At 38.9% G+C, this 19,883-nt stretch overlaps 1 protein-coding gene across 1 annotated transcript in view; it reads right to left on the bottom strand.

Moving 5' to 3' along the window:
• Positions 1-9,851: 9,851 nt before the first annotated feature.
• GABRR3 (gamma-aminobutyric acid type A receptor subunit rho3) overlaps positions 9,852-19,883 on the bottom strand; it is a 48,769-nt gene continuing 38,737 nt past the window's right edge. The window contains exons 8-9 of the mRNA XM_072970341.1: positions 16,559-16,755; positions 9,852-11,131 (exon numbers count right to left, since the gene is read on the bottom strand). Coding sequence (XP_072826442.1) covers positions 10,829-11,131; positions 16,559-16,755 — 500 coding nt within the window. The 3' untranslated portion in view covers positions 9,852-10,828. The remainder of the gene's footprint in view (positions 11,132-16,558; positions 16,756-19,883) is intronic.

Here is a 19,883-nt window from a genome sequence, read left to right as displayed (position 1 = left end):
AGCAAAAAAGTTATGATCTTCGGACCTAAACACGGTGCCTGGCATGTCTGTAAAGCAAAGGAGGAAGGAGCGGACGTGAGGGAGAGGAGGGTTGAGGGTGGCCAGTGGCCCATTAACTTGCCCAGGGAGCTTCTAGGATCTATGGCATTCCTAATGTACTGTTTCCAATACCTTCTTTTTCATCTTTTGCTTTTAGTCAGTTGAGTTTAAAAGCTCTGCCAGAAGACAAGAAAAGGAATACTATCCAGTCCCCAACTTATTTATTCCAAGAGTCATTAAAAAGTCAATTATCTCCTTTCCATAATTCATTTTCTCATGAAAACAGTGTCATAGATAGTCAGGGTTGGCTCAGCCACTCAGACCTGCCTAGAAGTCCCCAGAATTCTGAATCAATCAACTTGGGATCCTCCTGCAGATCCTGGGAACAAGATGCCAAGATGACAGGAGAAGGTAGAGAATTCCCTTCTTGTCTTGTCTTGGACATAAACCCTGAACAGATGTGTTTGTGATTCTTACAAAACTAAGTTACACTCCTGCAGAGGTCCTTTATGTTCGTAACCTTGGGGTTGCTTTGTTAAAAGTTCTTTTCAGACCCAGGTTTGTCATCCTTCTCTGTGGCCTCCTCCTAGGCTGTTCTCCTGGGAGATCCTTAGGAATTTAGCCTCCTCACTGTGACTCCACCAGGCCTGACCTGCCCAGGGTCAGGCTGCAAACGTGCACCCCTGTCCTACCTCCACCTCCAGTCAAAGTGCAGCTGGCCACAATCTAAGAAACATGGTGTGTGAGTGCACTTTTTAAGGTTGTTGGGTCTACCTCGGGGGGGAGAGGCCACCAAGTATATGAACTCGGACAACTCTCTCTCTTTGCTAACGCTCAGTTTCCTCATTTATAAAAAGAGACCGAGCCAGATGTTCTGCCTTGTCCCTACTGACTCTCAAATTCTGTGATCCTAAGGGTCTGTGCACCGAGTTTCACAGGGTGTTAGGAGAAAAATCAGTCTGGTTGGAATCACTCATGCATCTATAAACATTGATGAACTTGTAAAATGACTAGTATTTGTACATTAAAGTTTTTTGTTTTAAAACTTTCTTTTAATTTGCAGGGCTGCTGCATTGCAGAACTCTAGAAGGCACACACATGGTTTTAAACTATGTGAATGGTGCCCCTTATGTACTTGTATTCACTTTGGTCCAGAAAATATCTAAATAGTTTCTTTCTTATATATGACTTTATTTTGTATCTATACCATTATTATCATTTTTATAAACAGCATTAGATATAGAAATAGATATATAAATAGACTGATTATATATATATGTATGTATATATATACATATATATATACTATATATATATATATATATAGTATATATATATAAACTGAGGCATAGCAAGGTTAAATAACTTGCTCAAAACTATGGACACTGAATAGCAGATCTGGGACTTAAATCTAAAGCCCATGCTGCCTAGCTACTGATCCTCTCTTTCTGCCTCTTTTATCTGCATCTGTAAAAGTGGTTAATTTTGCCGAACTCATAAAGCTATATGAGTCTTTAGGTGAGTCTCAGGTGAGAGAGAGTAAGCAGAAAAGTTTTAAAACCATAAAATGTGATTCACCCGAGAGGCATTGTTGTTAAATCCTTTATAGCATCTTGAACGTGATCCACAGAATGAATTAAATGCAGTTGAGCCTTTTACACATATATGCTTCAGTTCATTGACAAGACTCATCAAGCAAGGCACCTTCAACCTGACATGCTTATCACCATGGAATAATTTTGGGATTGCGGTAACTTTAGAAGAGACTTTTGGCGGGGGGAGGGGATGATCCAGGTTGAGATCGTCCAAATTTTTAGTTGTGACATATACCTCATGGAAATCAATATATTTAACTTGAAAAAAAGCATACCATCACTGTTTGGAATTATATTTTACATATAACTGTGTCTGTTTTGCATGTCTTAGAGGCAGGAAATTGTTTTCTTCCATTCTGAGAACTGGAACAGAACTTTGCATTGTAGCTACTCAGTGTTTACAAAAGTGAATTGAGCTAGTATTCCCATTTTCTTACTTACTGTCTAATTCCTTTTAGAGCCTGTGCATATAGGAAACTCAGTTATTAGGCTGTATATCTCTTTAAATGAAATGATACTGCAGATTTCCCTTCTCCAGCAGCTCAGCACATGTTAGAACACACCTTGGGTTTCAGCCAATGACTTTTCCTCATGGAGATGTTTTGTTACTTAATATGTTACCTCTAAACCTGAAATAGAGTTGTCTGTGATTCTTATAAAAATAAGATACACGCCTGCACAAGTGCTCTCTGTTCATACTTATTGGATTGCCTCGTTAAAAAAGTAAACAAGCTCCTATTGAAAATGTTTCCTGGGAGACTAAAAATAATGTACAGATGGATGAGAGAACTTCGGCATAGTGATTGTACATTAGTTTACTTATTTTCTTTTAAAAAATTTATCAAAATGACCTAATTATGACCAACCAACTGATATCCAGTGTGGTAGTAGCCAGGAACTGACAGGTCTACAGATGTTTTTTAACTTCCAAGGAAAAGGAAAATATACACAAACTGCTTCTAAATATAGAAAAGAAAGATAACCCTAAAAAGGAAAATATACACAAACTGCTTCTAAATATAGAAAAGAAAGATAACCCTAAATTACAGAGACTGTAATTTTATTTCTAAAAATGAATGCATAAACTGCAATAAAATAACTTGTATAGGAGTAGACCTAATGGGGTTTTTACATGATATTTCAGCGAAAGCCCCAAAACAGGAGACAGTCATATTTGTTCACCACCTACCATTTTCCAGGCACTTTTTTAAACTTCTTACTCAAACTTACTAGTCCACACAAAAACCTGTGAAAAAGATGCTATAATTCTCCTCATTTTGCATGTGAGGAAACTGAGGCCCCAGGAGACTAAGTTATTAGTCAAAGGTCACAGAGTAGCAGGAGACAGAACCAAGATGTTATTCCAGTCAGTCTGGCTCTAGAGCAGGCTTTCTTAACCTGGGTGTTATTAGCCCCTGAGACTTGGCTGTCCTGTGTGTCACAGGGTGTTCAGCAGCATCCCTGGCCTCTACCCACCAGATGCCAATAGTGCCTGCTCCCAAGCTGTGACAGCCCAAAATGTCTCACCACTGCTTTAGTGGTAACCCCCACCCAGCTTTTAACCTCACACTGTGCTGCAGTTAAGCACCACATTTCTCCAGAGACATTGCCCTTTAGAACTCACTAAAAGGGCCCGAGCTGATTCCATGAGCATCATCCACCTTCCGAGTACAAAGACTGAAAATCTAAGGGAAATCTGTGGAAGTAGGGAACATAGAAAAGCAGATCATCAGCCCAGTGGAGCTCGCTGTAGCACTTTCCTTCCTCCCACCAAGCCAGGTGACACGGACTCCAGAGCCCGGCAGAGAGACTGGGGTCACCTGTAGGGGAGTCCCCAGCCAGCTGCTTGCTGAGCTGTGGGATCTGCTGCTCTGTTCCAGGGCTCCTATCAGAGAATATCTGAGTGTAGTTCCAAAGCTCCTGGGTTTCTGAGACACGGTTGTGGGAATTTGGGGATGATTTGTGAACAAGTGGCTGCTTCTTGCCTGGAGGACCCTGAAGAAGAAGGCGGCACGCAGAGGCCAAAAGGCAGTGTGCGGCAAGTGCTCAAACACCCTTTGTTATGTCAAGGATCCTTGCGTGTCCTCTGGGCTGAGGCAGTGCTGTGGAAAGTATTTGCATTTGGTCCACCTGCAAGGTGCCAAAGAGAGTGACATAGCAGGTGGTGAAGGCCAAGCATTATGGGACAGCAGGGTCCACTGGCATAAACAGGGAAGGAGGTGTGGGGCCACAGGAGGTCAGTCAGATCAGTTGAAAGGCTCTAAAAGAACTTTCACCGGCGTCCTTTGAAAGCTTCTACACGTTACCAGGACCAGCTACATCATGCGCGGGGCTCAGCGCAAAATGAAAATGTGGAGCTCCTTGGTCCAAAAGTAGAGGGGGAAGCAGTCATTAAAAGTACTAAAATATAAGGTGGCTCCTTTCTTTTGCAGTCTCCCTCTTCACTATCGTAGTGTTGTTTTTAATTTGCTATTTAATGTCGTGCTCTCGCAAGCACAGAAATACCTGAAAGGTGAGTGCAGACATTCAGGGGCATGGGAGGGCCCTACGGTGCCACTGGGACCCGGGTAGGCACAGGAGCCTCTGGCCCACAGGCTGTCGAGTTCCCCCACCTGCTAACTGCTGGACCGACAGTACTGTGCTCTGGCCAGGGGTTGGGATACCACGCCCTGATGCACTGGTCATGGCCCCAACTCACAGCAAACCAGCAACCCTCAGGGGATTGCAACCTTCCACCCAGGGACCACTCCTTACCTGGATCAGGGGTGATGGGAGGCCTGTTCCAGTCCAGCCATCCTCCAAACTCACCATGGTGCTGCCAGCCCAGGGTGGTTACAGGGTTTGAGATGTGTGCACTGGTCCCAAACCACCCTGCATCTGTGTACCAGCCTCTGCATTGGGTAGAGAACGGAGAGGGAGGTGAGAAAGTGAGGTCCAGAACCCATCTCACAGGATGGGAGGCAGAACTGCATGTGCCAAGCCCTGGTCCATGCTTGTTGTTCCCAAAGGACTTCACTTACAAAACAGATCCAAAGAAGACGTTATTAAGAATGTCAAGATGGCAGCTGCAGAGCATTAACCCCGAAGGTGAGGCCCTGCGTGAAGGCACTGGTTTCATGCCCCGGAAGTAGGCTCTGCCTGCCACCCAGAGGACATCAACAGACTAAAAGAGCTGAAGTACATATCATTTAAGTAAAAGACTTGCCAACTCTTTCCCTAACCCTCTCCATCCGTTCCTGGCCCCCGAACCAGGTGGAATGGAGGAGGGTGGGAGAGAGGCCTGTATTAAAGGGCAAGTTCGCCCTTCTTCCTCAGGCAGTTTCCTCAGTTCAGAGTGGGCGCCAAGCTGTGGGAGGGAAAACAGACTTGACTCAGTCTAGGCTTTCCACCTGAAAATTATCATCGCTCTCATCAAAGTGAGTGTTGGGTATGTATGTATATAGGTAGGTGTTTGTTGATTGACTGATAACTCAAAGTACCCAAAAAGCAATGGGATCCACCTGAGAAGTCAGCAAGGGGCAGAGAAGGAGTCGTCCATAAAACACGTTTGACAATTATTGATGAATAATACAGCCATTTTCTGTCTATACCCCTGACTAACTCAGCTTGTTACACATAAAACAAGGGTTCAGTAGTATGAGAAATGGGTAACCCATGTTAACCAAGTAGAACTCACCAGAAATTCCACTAGTAAATTCACTGCACAAAAGGGGTAAATGAGAGTCATGAGAGAGAAATTTGAAATGGGTTGGTTGTCCCTCAAGATAGTATGTTGTACTGATTACTTAGTGACCAATATGTAGGTTAATTGTTTTGATTGCTCAAAGACACACCATCTTTTGTGGGAATGAGCTATAAATCACCTGGTTGCATTCATCTAGACAAGGATATTATCCAAAATAGTCAAATATAATCAACTCTACATTCAAATCCAAATATTTCCCCAAGATACACGGGACTTCAAGTAGTTCATTTTGTGGCTCAAGTACATTTTTACCTTCCACCTTTCTCTTTCCTTTGCCTTATTTTCCTCTCCTACTTCAAGTACATATTATCCATATAAGTCATATTAAATATAAGTGTTCATTTTCACAAAACTGTCTCCTCTTTCAAATAAATATGGATTGCATATTTATTTAAAAGCTGTGTATCAGGTCCCGCGCCTCCTTTCACCTTGATCCATGATTTAATTTAAATATGACCTCACCCAAGATGCAACCTAATTAACAAAACACATTTTAAGTTATTTTGGAGAGGTGTGATAGCTCTAAAAATTTGTTTGATGTGTGGGTTTGTGTTTTTAGCACTTTTTGTAAAGTGCAAAATGCTGGAAACACCTGCATTAATGTTCTCTGAAGAAGGAAGAGAAGAAATAAGTGTGGGTGCAAGCACTCCCTTTCTTAGGAAGCCTTGTTCAATCCGCTAGTCTTTTTGGAAATATCAGAACATATGTCACTTTTAAAGGACACAGGCTTCTGTATCAAACTTCAGAAAGTCTTATTACCTCACAATAGATTTTTAAATAGTTGCTAATGACATTATAACGTCATTGACTTTTGATTGCCTAAGGCAAGAAGAGATCAACGAGCAGCACAATTTGGTAGAAAGCCTTTGAAGCACTCTTGTAGAAAATAAGTTTTTATAATGAATTGTACTGATCCTAGGATTAAAAGTAATAGCTCATCCTTCAAATGACCTAGTTGATAATAAAACATAGTTCAGTTTTTCCTTCAAAAAAGTAAGTATTGATATATTGAAAAGAAAATTCATAATTTTTCCCAGTGACTGTGAAATCTATTTTCACTTGGTCCCATCATCGACCAAAAAGCATTATGATTCAGCAGTGGATTGAAATGGAAGGATAACTGACAATGGTGAACTTTTCCTGAAGCCCTTGTGTTCCTAGAAAGTACAGCAAGGTTGAAAAACCCCCCACCGTTTCATCTTCTGGGAAGTAGCCACCTTGCTCTCGTACATTCTGAGATAAGACCCACCAATACCTTTCCTGAGTGAGTGTGACCCCTTTGTTTATCTGCCTCTTTGAAGTTATCGACCCCCTTCCTTTACTCTGAGATGTTCCTCAAAATGAACACCCTTCCTATTGCAATAGCCTGAAAATCATCTCCTTAATCTTGTGCATTTAGTCTTTCATTGTTTCTTTACAAGAGGGAAAATAAAAGTTCAAGTTCTATATTCTTTGTTAAATCCAGGAAAGTCGCATAGCAGTTGGAAAGTGATGTAACTTTGAAATGAGGCAGGACTTCACAGTTTGGTCAAGTGTTTTAAGGCAGTGTTTACGAGGACAGAGTAGGGGCTCCGTTCTTAAAGGAGGCAGTTGGAGTGTAACACTGATTGCTTTGCCCGAGGCCTCACCAGGAAATAGCAGCACCAGGTTCAGAATTGTCGTTGAAACAGCAATTCCCTCACCACCTCTTTCCCCTGCTTTTTAGAGGATGTTATGTAATCTCATTGGCATTTTTACCTTAATCATGATAATAGGATTAGATATAATCCCTTTCCTCATTAATCTCCATTTTAAAAAAATTATATGTATGTGTATGTTTTATGTGATTTGAACAGGTTTATAAGTGACACAAAATGAGAGACCTTATTCATGAAAACTAACCCACCTGCAAGGATTAAGACAATGTAACCATAAATTATGATTTTGTAGCAACTCATACGCAAATGTTTGCAACTTCAGTTACTTACCTACTTAACAAAGGCGGCTTGTGGTGGCCATAACAGTCATGGAAGGAAGCAGGATTCCTGTCATGTAAGTATTTTATACAATGCTGAAACTTCTTTTATATAAAGGGAATGCCAGTGGATATATATATACCTATATATACATGTATGTAGGCTCTGCTCTGGGAGAAGACATAAACTAAAACTTTTAAAGTTTCTTCGGTTACAGTGATCTGTACCCCAGAGCATCTGGACAAATAGATGAGTCTGACATAGCAGATTCCAGAGGCAAACAGGGATTCTTATAAAAGAAATAAACGCTGAAATTTGGATAAGGCTAGAAATTTCACTTGTTTCTACAACAATTTCACATCTAAATATTATTTATGTTGCTAATTGCAGCCATTATAATAGCACCCAAGGGGAATTAAAGAAAATGTCCCACAGGAGATGGGTTAAGTAAACTACTGCATACTCACTCAGTAGATTTCTCAGCAGCGTATTAAAATTAGTTCACAGGAAAACATGGCATAGTTGTCTATGAAAAAAATTAAACAAATTGAAAAAATTTTGCTTAGAGAAGAAAACCTGGTTACAAACGGCATAATTTGGACACATTTTCAAATGGAATGTGCATTCAATGAGTCAGGGAGTGTCCATCTTTCATTACTGTATCCCTTGCAGTGTTTGGATGGCATAACGGTTTATGTCAACAAAGGAAAGTATACAAAGTGATTCCACTAGAAAAATATGTTATACATAGAAAAACTCTAAGAATATACATTAAAATGTAAACTGCTTAATTTTGAGTGGATATTTTTGCAAATTAGCATTTTTAATTTTTAAAATGAAATTATATTTCTTTTGTAATCAGATCAAAAACAATAAATTTAAGTTAAAAATCTATCTTTTTAAAGGTTTTTCGGAGCAGTCCTTATAACATAGCCAGTTTCTGTATTTAGACAGTTTATAGAGCTGGCTGGCTTTTTCTTAATCTTGGAAAGCAACTTATTTTCTGAAATCCTCGCATTTTATCCAAGCTTATCTCTCAGTGAACAACCACACACAGTCTGTTCCGGATTGTGATCAGTAAATGAAGTGAAAATCACGATGAGGTAACTATTGTGTCCTCTCTGTCACTCACAGATTTCCCAGGTAACTGTGATTTTATTCTTCGTGAAGTAAGAACTGAAACAGAAAACTTGTTGCTCCCCTATAGAAATGAAGTTCTCAGGAACAGCTCTGTCCTCACAGTCTTCAACAATCCATTGGTTTGAGAAGAAAATGAGCTATAATCCTAGGAACTCGTTCTGAACACTCCAATAATTCTCTTGAGCAGTAAATATATTTTAGACACTTATTACTAAATAATGCAATGACTGTGTTTCTAGACATTAACAAAAGTTACATTTGATTGGTCAAAACTTGTGCATCAGTGCCCCCCAAGAGGAATGTTGAGAGCTTGTGCAGTGCAGTAGGACCCATTTTTCTAGTCTAGATTGCCAAATATATTCAGTGATGCATTTGATTTCAAATTGTGAAATGAATATGCCCAAGGGAAGCATTGGACATCCTGAATGTTATAGTTCAAAGTAGAAGAAAAAACAGCAATGTCTGGAAAACCAGAGAGTTAGAAGAAAGGAACTGTGTAGATTTGTTCTGTTCGTTGGTAGATTTGTCTTCTTTTTTTTTTTTTGCATCAATTATATGCAGAGTATGTCAGAATCAGAAATATTAATCCAACTGTAGTGCTTTGCTTAAATAATGGCTACGAATTTCCAAAGAACCACCTCGGATATTAATCTGTTCTGTATTTTGAAAATATAATCCTAGAAAATGTAAAAATTTTACGTCAAGCCTAAAAGCTACTAAATAAGTAGTTTTAAAATTTATTTATAGTCTATCTTCAATTAAAGAGAAAGGTTTTAAATAAATTATATCAGCTCAATTTGGGACCCTTTCCTAGAAAAACACAATCTTTGGAAAGTTTTGAAAGAATTGGAAAGGTTGTATTAAGAAAATAGAATGAAGTATCCCAGAATTAGCCTGCCCATGAGGAAAGTCATAGTAGAGAAAGAATTTGCCTTTAAATCTTTTGCACCCAAGAGGAAAATAAGTTTCTAGAACCTTATGTCATTCACAGCAGAGAACCAAAACCAATGTTACTGGTAAACAAGCAGGAAGCCATCTTCACCTAGTATGAAATAATTAAAATCTCTTTAGTTCTCTCTCTGGTAAATAAATGCTAAGACACTGAAAGTAATACACCAGTAATTTATTTCCCTTAATTCAATACCAGTAATCAAAATAGGATGGGAAATATTTCATACGTCCTCCCAAGAGCTTATCTTTAAATGGACTCTTTTTCATAAATACTCAACACAAAAGCACATACACCGTCAATCTACAAAATGAATGCTGATCATTGGAGATTTTTCTATGTAACAAACCTTTATTAAATACCCACTTGACCTGATTTATTTGGTTCAAGCAAAGTTACTAAAGATTGCTATGGGGATATATAAATTTCATTCCATTTTTAACTCAATACTATGACTGGAATGGAAGCATCTTCAGTTGCTTATAATTTGAAAGTCCACATTCCTTCATGGATATTCTTTTTCTCCTTTCAATATCTGCTTTTCAGACCCAGGCAGCACAGTGTATTTAGCTCTATTTTAACATACATTCCATTTATTATTTATTGTAGCTACCAATTCACTGTTCTTACTGTGCTGTGCACTCACTGATGGCAGGAATGTTATTTTGTATTCATTTCACCAAATAAAGTGGCTGGCACATGTAGGAGGCCAATAAACATTGGGTGAATAAAGTAACTACCTCCAAAAATCTATGAAAGCTATACCTAACTACAAAATACAAGATGCTATTATTGAAGATTGACATATTACTTTAACATTAGGATGGTAAGATTGAGTGAAGTTTAGATTTTTTTTTTGTCCCCCTTGGTCTCAACAATATATGAAACTTAATAGAAAAATAAGATAAAAGACTTGATTGGATATGGACGAGAGAGGCTTTTTGTGGGAATCTCAGCTGGTGACTGTCCATGGTACTACCTTGATGCTGATGTTCATCTTTAGAAGGATTCAGCTCTGTTAGGTAATCTGGCACTTGGCTGGCACTAAGGAACGAATTCTCCTTGAATTACTGTCATAGTCCAGCTTTATTCCTTAGTTAAATGCTGGTAATTTACATTTAGAAAGCAAGCAGAATCCAGATGAAGTAGTTATAAAGCTTTTCCCTATGAAAATTGTTTTTCCATAACATACATGCCTGTGACTCTTATTGATGGTGTCAAATTCTCCTGGGACCTTAAACTTTTTCCGAGATGGAAATTAGTCAACTTTCAAGCCTTCTTTGGGCCAGGAAAGATGGCTGACTCCAGTTTAGTCTAGTATCGTCCAACTCATAGTTAAGAATTGTTTGTCATTGTTGTTTTAAACATAACTCCAAAACAAGTTTTATACATTGAGAATTCCTCTTTACACATAGATACCCCAGTAAATCAAATTAAATGTAATGTACACAATGGGAAATAAAATCCGTGAATAGGAGTCAATGACATGGTTGTTCTCCACGATGATTCTACCAACGTGCCCTCGTAGGGATTTTCTTCTCTTTATCCAAGGTGAATCTATGCTGGGGCTGCCTGTGAATCTTCCTTGCATGGAGTCCTCTTCTGAGTGGAGAGAAAAGGAAGTTTGGTCCATGTCTGTCTTACTGTCATGGTAACAACCATCAAAGGCCATGGCTCGAGCTGCATCAATATTGTATATTCCAGAAATCTGACAAAAAGACTTTTGTTAGTAAGTCATGAATATGGTTTTAGGAGGAGGAATTACACTAAAAGTCTAAACAATCAGATTTTAAACATAGTTTCAATAAATGTTAAGAATGTTTTGCTTATTTTAAAGAACAGAATTCTGATTTTGTTTCTGGTGTCTGATTAAAAGTCACGTTCATAATAAATGGAAAACATCATTTTAGAGACCCATTTTTAATAGGTATTTAGAGAGAGAGAGAGAGATGTGCATTATTACAAATAAATGTATCACGACTATAATTGCCAATGTGTTCTAATTTAGTTCCTGGCCTGATAGACTGTTACACTCCATGTGTGTTTCCCAAGAAGGGAACATTGTTTTTGAGTTGTATGAATTGTTTGCCATAAGTTTGTGAGTTAAAATTGAATATGATTTGTCAGAAGACTAATATAAGACAATTGGATTTGTCTTTCATTGTATTTTTTCCCCTTCGCAGAAAACATAGCAGTATGCCCAATCAGTGTGTTTTCAATCCCAAACAGAACAATATCTGATGATCCATTTATGCTTAAATCTGGGGTGGGAGTAGGGAATGATTTTAACTGCTCTTTTAAAATGCAAATTGGCCAAACCTTTCCATTTTTGCTGAAAATTACCTATGAGTGTTACTAACATAGCTCAATTAAACAACTTGAAATTGGCTTATTTTTTGGAAGGAATGAATTATCAGTGCTTTCTGGCTCCACTGCCTGATTGAATCTAAACTACCATTTTTCTTTAAGGTTTTACTCTAAGGGAGATAATGGTTCTCACCGGTACAGAGCTGTGTCTAGGAAGCAGCTGTTACTAATCTCTTTCTGAGAAAACAAAATCACTTCTTGATCTATAGGGAAGTTAAAAAAATGAACAAACATGGACAGGCTACTACTGGATGTAAATATTCAGAATTCAGATTGGACACTGCAGAGTAAATTCTGCCAAAACATGTATTTGGTTCATAGTGATTCAAAACCCTAGTATTTTACTGAATTCAAGAGACATGGGGACTATTTTGTGTGGTAAGTAAACTAACCAGGGACTGATACTCAAATTATGTTGTCCCTTTTTGTTTTAGTTGCAGAAACTTTCCACAGTAAAATGTAAGTGTGTAAAATAAACATGAAATGACATCAAGACTGAATTACTAGTAGCCAATGATAACAATAATATATTAAACTCTTGATCTAAGGATGGAGTAACTATGTATAGTCTCCTTGGTGGTTTTGCTAGGCACCCAGAACGCTGCTGAGTCGTCCCAATGGACATTCACATTTTTATGTTAACAACAATGTCATTAGTATGTTAAAGAAGAAGTAATCTTCTTTGAAAAACAAGAATATCATTTTCTTTCTTCATTATGATAATCTAGATCTATACAATTGATTAAGTCTTGCAGTACACCATTTACCAATGGGCTACTAATTTCCACAAGTTTACAAGGTGGCTCTTCCAACAGAAACAGTTTTAGAACTGGTCTTTAATTTTTCACTTCAGCCCACAAATAAGCACATAGCTAAGGCATATTATAGCTGAATACAGATGTAACTGTTTTAGAAGACTGAGTTCTAAGCCCTGGAATTAGGAGACCATGTGGATGACGGAATAAAAAAGAAATCAGCTTCCTTTCACCTTTCTGGGAAAAGGTCGACACTCAGCACAAATTTTCGATGGCCCCTTGTCTCTCCCAGCTCTTGGCATCTGGGGGTGATGGGCACAGGTGTGCGATGGTGGTGATGGTGGTGGCGGTAGGGCATGAGCTTTGCATGACTTTATGATTTCATAGGGAGGAACTCCATAGCCTAACAGTCCTGGTCTTTCTTACCATCCCTCAATAACTCCATCCTAGGGGTTTGGAGGAAGGAACTGGCATATGTGGCTCAGTCCCTTTTGAGTTTTCACTTTCAGATCTGTATTCGTGTCCTGGTTTGTTCTCTGAAATAAGGCAAAGGAAACTGTCCTTACAGGGGGAGTCCTAAATCATCTAGCTTCACCAGCAACCAAGAGAGTAACTACATTTAATACAGCCATGAAATAATAATGACATTTCCTGCTCACAGACCTAACACACTTTCTCCAAACTGCTTTATCAGTAACAAAGATAACATCATCACAGCAATCAGCCTGACTCCCACATCTCTCTCTCTCACTGGTTCCCCAGCTCAGGGATGATGGGGAGAGATGCCATTCATTAACCCCCAAACCTGCACACGTATCCTTCTTCCCTGCCCCTTATCAGAGCATCCCACCCTCTGGTCTCAAACAGCCTGTTCTCACTATCCCTATTAAAACTACTACTCCTTCAGAGCATATGGTGTGGGCACTGATCACAATAGGAACTTAATATTTGTGGAGCACTTTATAGTTTGAAAAAATTCAAACCCACTTATTATATCATTTGACCTTTGTAACAGCCCTGTGAGGTAAACAGGGAAGAAATTCCACCATTTTGCAAATACAGAATGAGGTTTAGGAGACAGCCTGGAACACAGAGCCAGCAAGTTAGGTTTGGCATCATTTCTGGCTCCAAATCCTGTGCCCTTTCCTTTGTCCCACAAATATATGAATTGCAAGTGGGACACTTCTCTGAGATAACTGCACCTTTGAAGGAAGATGCTTAGAATGGTGGTTTCCCAAGGATCAGAGGAGGGGGAAATGGGGAGTTGTTTAATGGGTACAGAGTTTCAGTTTTGCAAGAAGAAAATGTTCTGGAGATTGGCTGTACAACAATGCAAATGTTCTTAATACTACTGAACTGTACATTTAAAAATAATTATGGTGAAAATTTCTATGTTGTATATATTTTACTACAATTAAAAGTCAATCCCACTCCTGGGCATATATTTGCAGGGAACTCTAATATGAAGAGATACATGCACCCAATTGTTCATAGCAGCACTATCTACAATAACCAAGACATGAAGCAACCTAAATGTCCATTGACAGATATTGGATAAAGAAGCTGTGGTATATTTATATAATGGAATATTACTCAGCCATAAAAAAGAATAAGATAATGCCATTTGCAGCAACATGGATGCACCTGGAGATCATCATTCTAAGTGAAGTAAGCCAGAAATAGAAAGAAAAATACCATACTATATCACTTACATGTGGAATCTAAAAAGAAGGTCATAAGTGAACTTTTTTTTTTTTACAAATAAGAGAGACTCACAGACATAGAAAGCAACCTTACAGTTACCAGGGGTAAAAGGGGTGAGAAGGGATAAATCAGGAGTTTGAGATTTGCAGATACTAACTATTATATATAAAATAGATGAACAATAAGTTTCTTCTGTATAGCACAGGGAACTATATTCAATACCTTGTAGTAACCTATAGTGAAAAAGAATATGAAAACGAATATATGTATGTATATGTATGACTGAAACATTATGCTGCACACCAGAAATTGACACAACATTGTAAACTGATTATATTTCAATTAAAAAAAAGATCAGATAAAGACAGGAAGGAAGAAGAAAAAAAGAGAAAAAAGAAAAATTGTTTTTAAAATCAAAAAATAAATTTTTAAAATGAACAACACTTATTAAGTCAAAAGAATCTCTTCTGTGGTATACAGATTGTCTACAATATGATGAAGTGAAAAAAAATTCAGGTAGTGTGAACATGTGTGTTGTTTCTACACTGGAATTTGACACAACGTTGTAAAATGACTATAACTCAATAAAAAATGTTAAAAAAAATGTGTGTTGAGTGGCAGGTGGGGGTGGGAGATGTAGATATTTGTGAGTCAAAGGACTAGACAGAGGTAAGCCAACATTACTTTAGTGCCTCTTTCGAGGGTTAACCACTCCCCATGTAAAAACAAAACAAAACAACAAGAACAACAAAATTCTTTCCCTCATCACACATTTTTCTCTGTCACCTTTCACTTCACAGATGATCAAAATCATTGCTTTTCACAGCGTGGGCTAAGGATTGGCTGCCTCTGGGGCTGGTGAGAAATGCAGGCTCTCAGATTCCACCCTAGAGCTACTGAACGAAAATCCTAACAAATCCCAGGTGATGCGTACATGCCAATTACCACATACTCATCTAAGGGCTCCTGACCCCCTCACCCCTGCAGAGCAGTCACTGTGGGTGTGTGCGACAGGACCCACACTCACATGCGGTCAACAAAAGAAACTGAAGCATCTGCAATAAAGCAAAATCAGCTTCAATTACAGCTTTGACTCCAAGGATATGAAATAAAAATGAAGCAGCATTACAGGAGATCTGAATTGCAATTGCAGCTCTGTTGGCTGTGGATCTTTTGGCAAATCACCTTACTTCACTAAAATTCTGCTTTTGGAGTTTTAAAAGAGAGAAAATAATCTCTGCAAAGCCGCCATCCTGGAGCTGATCTGAGGGTTCAGTTCAAGAAGACGATATAAAAGTGCTCTGAAAAGTATGAAATGCTCTCACTAGAAGTATAAAAATACGAAATAATGTTTGGGGCATGTATAAATGCTCATATAAGAATTTCTTAAACCCATGTGAATATATTAGATTAAAATTATACATATATACAAATACACATGCACATATATATAGCAAAGAAATTAATTTGATCACTTAGGCTTCTGAAGCAAAATACCTCATGTCAGTTCTCATAACAACAGGGAACTGGTGCCCTAATCCTTTATGAAATGAAGCAGGTAAAGATCAGTCTATCCGGATTTATTAGCAATGTCACAAGAAACATGTGATACATTTAGAGCCCAGAAGGCACCTTATTCCCACGATACTGTGCAGAGAAGAACTTCCCTTTATGCTCTACCACTTTCCCGAGTGACAAGAAAAGAGCAACAAATCCTAGCCCTTGGCGAAGAGCTATCTTTATTGGTCAAGTGCATAATCTTTGGAGTCAGGAAGCTCCAGAAACAAATCCCGATTCCTCTCTAGCTGTGTGACCTTGGCCAAATACTCCCCTTCTGCTCCTACTTCACCTTGGTAAAATGAAGCTGATAATGTACCCACCTCTCGGGGTCACTCTGAGCATTAAATGACACAATACGTTGGGTGGTTAGCCCGATGCCAATGCATAAGAAACTCTCATTAAAGTTGGCTATGATTATTATCGTCACCATCATCTACTTGAAAGGATGTGATTTGTACAACCCCTTCTTCCCAAGGGTTAGAGTCAGTGGAGGGGAGCACACAGAGAGAAATTCCTCACACAAAATACCTCCTCCAAAGGCGAATGAGGATCTGAGGAAACCAGCCAGCACAGAGCAGAGAGAATCAGTATGAAGTTCCATATTAAACGGTCATCATCCTGCAAACCTGCATCCCGCCAAGGCACAATGGACTCTATACAAGGGTTGCAATGCTGTCAGGAGTGGGCAGAAATGAGGGTAGTCTTTTTCATATTCCCAAAAGGATCCAGTAGTCCAAGCAAGCCAGTACCTTTCCTGTCTTTTTGAGTCGTTTCCGTTCTTCCACTGTGGTGAGGTAGTTCACGGCTGCATATTCAATGACCGACAGGAAGACAAAGAGGGAGCTGACCCACAGGTACACATCCACGGCCTTGATGTAGGACGCCTGGGGCATGGAGGCACTCACACCAGAGAGGATGGTGGACATGGTCAGCACCGTGGTGATTCCTGCCATTTGAGAAAGTGATGAGCTCAGTGACAAAACCACTCAGTTCCAGGTCCTGGTGCTGGACGACATGAGGGGATATATTTCTAGAATATCTGGTGATCAAAGGTGTGTGTGTGGAATCCCTTCATGTTAACCTAGAAAAAGCTTGAGCCTAAGCAAGAAGCTCTCCTTAGATTTCTCTGTCTGTCTCTTTTTCTTATCCTCACCTCCATCGTCCATGACGTATCCTTCCCTCCAGCTAAAGTCTTCAGGACTCAGACATGCTTTTTTTTTCTCATTTTTTATTGAAGTGTAGTTGATTTACAATATTAGTTTCAGGTGTACAGCAAAGTGATTCAGTTACACATATACATACATGTATATATTTTTTTTCTCTTCAGATTTTTTCCATTATTTGCTGTTACAAGAAATTGAATATAGTTCCCTGTGCTATACAGTAGGTCCTTGTTGTTTATCTATTTTATATGTAGTAACATGTGTCTATTAATCCCTAACCCCTAATTTATCCTTTCCCCTTTGGTAATCATAGCTTATTTTTTATGTGTGTGAGTCTATTTTAGGTTTGTAAATAGAATTTGTATCTTTTTTTTAGGCTCCACATATAAGTGATATCATATGATATTTGTCTTTCTCTATCAGGAGTCGGATATGTCAGAAAGGTATGTCAGAAGTTGGATATGTCAGAAAGGTATGTCTGGAGTCGGATATGTCAGAAAGGTAAAAATGTATTCAATTTTTTAAAATTCTGGGAAAGAAATTCTGAAACTATTTCCACTACCCTTCCCATCACTTCACTGTTAAGAAATTGTCTTCATGTCAATCTTTAACCTTTCATTTGTCATGGAATGATCTTTAGTAGCCTTAAGGACCGCTGTCTCTGTACATAGAATACTTAGAAGCCAACATTACTGCTATCACTTTGTCCCTTGTTACTGAAACCACAGTTCAGTTGAGATTCAGAATGGAAGTGTGCTATTGGAGGCTCAGTTCAGTGAAAATATTTACTAAGCAACTGGTAAGTGCCAGTGACGTTTTCTGCTCCCTTCCCTTCCCCTCCCTTTCCCTTGTCTTCCCTTTTTCCCTCCCCTTTCCTTCTATTCCTTTCCTACTGCCTCCCCCTTCCCTTTCCTGGTCCTCTCTTCCTTTCCCTTCTTTAATGTCTGCCATGAGCATCAGAGGTAATGAGAGCAGGGTTCTGGGGGATGGTGGAGAAAGAAGTGACTCAGATTTCCTTAATAAAATGCCAGCCTCGAGGAGGGCTATTCTGTGTCGACACTAATTTCTCAGAGGGATACTGTGAGAGCACTGCCTGGAGAGAAAGCATAGGATTGTAAATATTTGAAATGTACACTGGCTGGCATGGTTTTATTTCTTAACTTCCCACCAGAGAGGTGCAAATGGAATCCTTAATGATTTTTCTAAGTTGTGAGGACATTTTAATGTCAACAGACAGAATCCCAAACAGCAGGAAGAGCACTGTGATTTACTCCTAAATGGACAGACGCAGCATGTGCACAGCTTCCGCCCACACACTTCCCCCTTTTCTACAATAATTCTGCAAGGCTCTTATCTGAGGGAGGCCCACATCAAAGACAATGACAATTATTCAATTTCAATTAAGATTTTCCTTTGAATGATCAAGACCAAAGCAACTTGGCAATCCTGCTCCTGACATAAACATGGAGATGTCAAATTTTTGTTGACAGTACAGGTGTGTGTGTAGCTGAAGTCGAGATGATTAAATAAAACTTGCTTGCCTTTATTCAGTGTTTACCCACCATAAACCTAGGTAAATATTAGCCACACACTGCAGAAAAGAAATATGAGTGGTGTGGCTAATCAGCCTGAGTTTTGTCAGGAGCAGGATCGAAATCTTTCTCTCTGAGTGTAGGACACATTCTTTTTACATGCAAATATGCGGCCTCTCATTTTGAACCCATAAAGGGAATTTCCTTTTGTTGTTAAAATTATAAACCAATCTCTATAAATGGAGCTTCTCTGAGGAAAGATGTCATAAAACGGAATGTAGAATTATGTCAGGAAGCATGAAGGTGATTTGTGCTTTTCAAGGGGCCAAAAATCTTATTCTTTCCAGGATTTTGCTGACGTAAGTAAATGAATCCTAAATGAACATTTGTATTTAGTAGCTAACCTCATTTGTTCAAAAAGTTTTTAAATATCTTCTCTTACTGGTTATCTAAGATATAGAGGTTAGAATTTGACTTTTTCCCCAGTGGACAGTAACATGGGGCTTAACGGATAAAATAAGGGTTTAGAACAAACACACAAGTTTACATGTCAGATAGGTCTTGTCATGCATTTTAAATAGATGATTGTTGCATCAGTAAAAGGGAATTGCATTATCTGTATTTGCCAGATAGCAATCAACTATCAGTCATTTTCGTTAGAAGGCTGCTTAGTCCTACTAATTTATGGTTGCTTTATTTATTTTGAAATTAGCATTCTAGATTTTCCTGTTTAAAATGAGAAAAAAAAAAGGGTAGAGAGAGAGACTGGGGAGAAGGGATTGTCGAGTATAGGGAGTAAAGGATGAGAACTCTGGTACATAAATTCCTAAAGCAACAGAACTTGGAGTCAGGAGCATTACAGCTACATTAAACATACCTATTATGTCTTGAGCCGCCCCTTAGAAATACATTCATCTTGAGAAATCGTCTTCCTTCCAAGCCCATTAAAGTTAACATTGCAGTAAAGGAGTTTTGAATTACATGAAGTGACCAATTTAGTCAAAAAAAGGTCCCGTGCTGGAATTAGAGATTTATCTTCCTGCCTACTGAAATTGCTATGCATAGTCAGGAAAGCATTAAGAGACAATATTTAGTTTGTCCCCTGGGAACTCAACTTCCCTGAGCCTTGCAGTTGCACCATATTAACTCTTATGGACAGATATGGGGTCCTAAGAACCCTTTAGTTAGGGGAGAATTATTAATCTGTGTGTTTCATTGGCCGCGTTTTTGCCACACATGATGGAGTGGTTCATTGACCTCTGTGACAGCAGCAGCGCCTGCAGGCATCACCTAGAACCATTGAGTCAGTAGCTGTGCTGTGGGGAGCCCTTTTGAAGGAATAGGTATCTACATTCATCTTTAAAAGAGTAAAAACATTT

The sequence above is a fragment of the Vicugna pacos genome, chromosome 1 (genome assembly GCF_048564905.1).
Source record: "Vicugna pacos chromosome 1, VicPac4, whole genome shotgun sequence".
NCBI lineage: Eukaryota > Metazoa > Chordata > Mammalia > Artiodactyla > Camelidae > Vicugna > Vicugna pacos.
The sequence above is the reverse complement of the archived record's forward strand: the minus strand, read 5'-3'. Positions and strand labels throughout refer to the sequence as shown.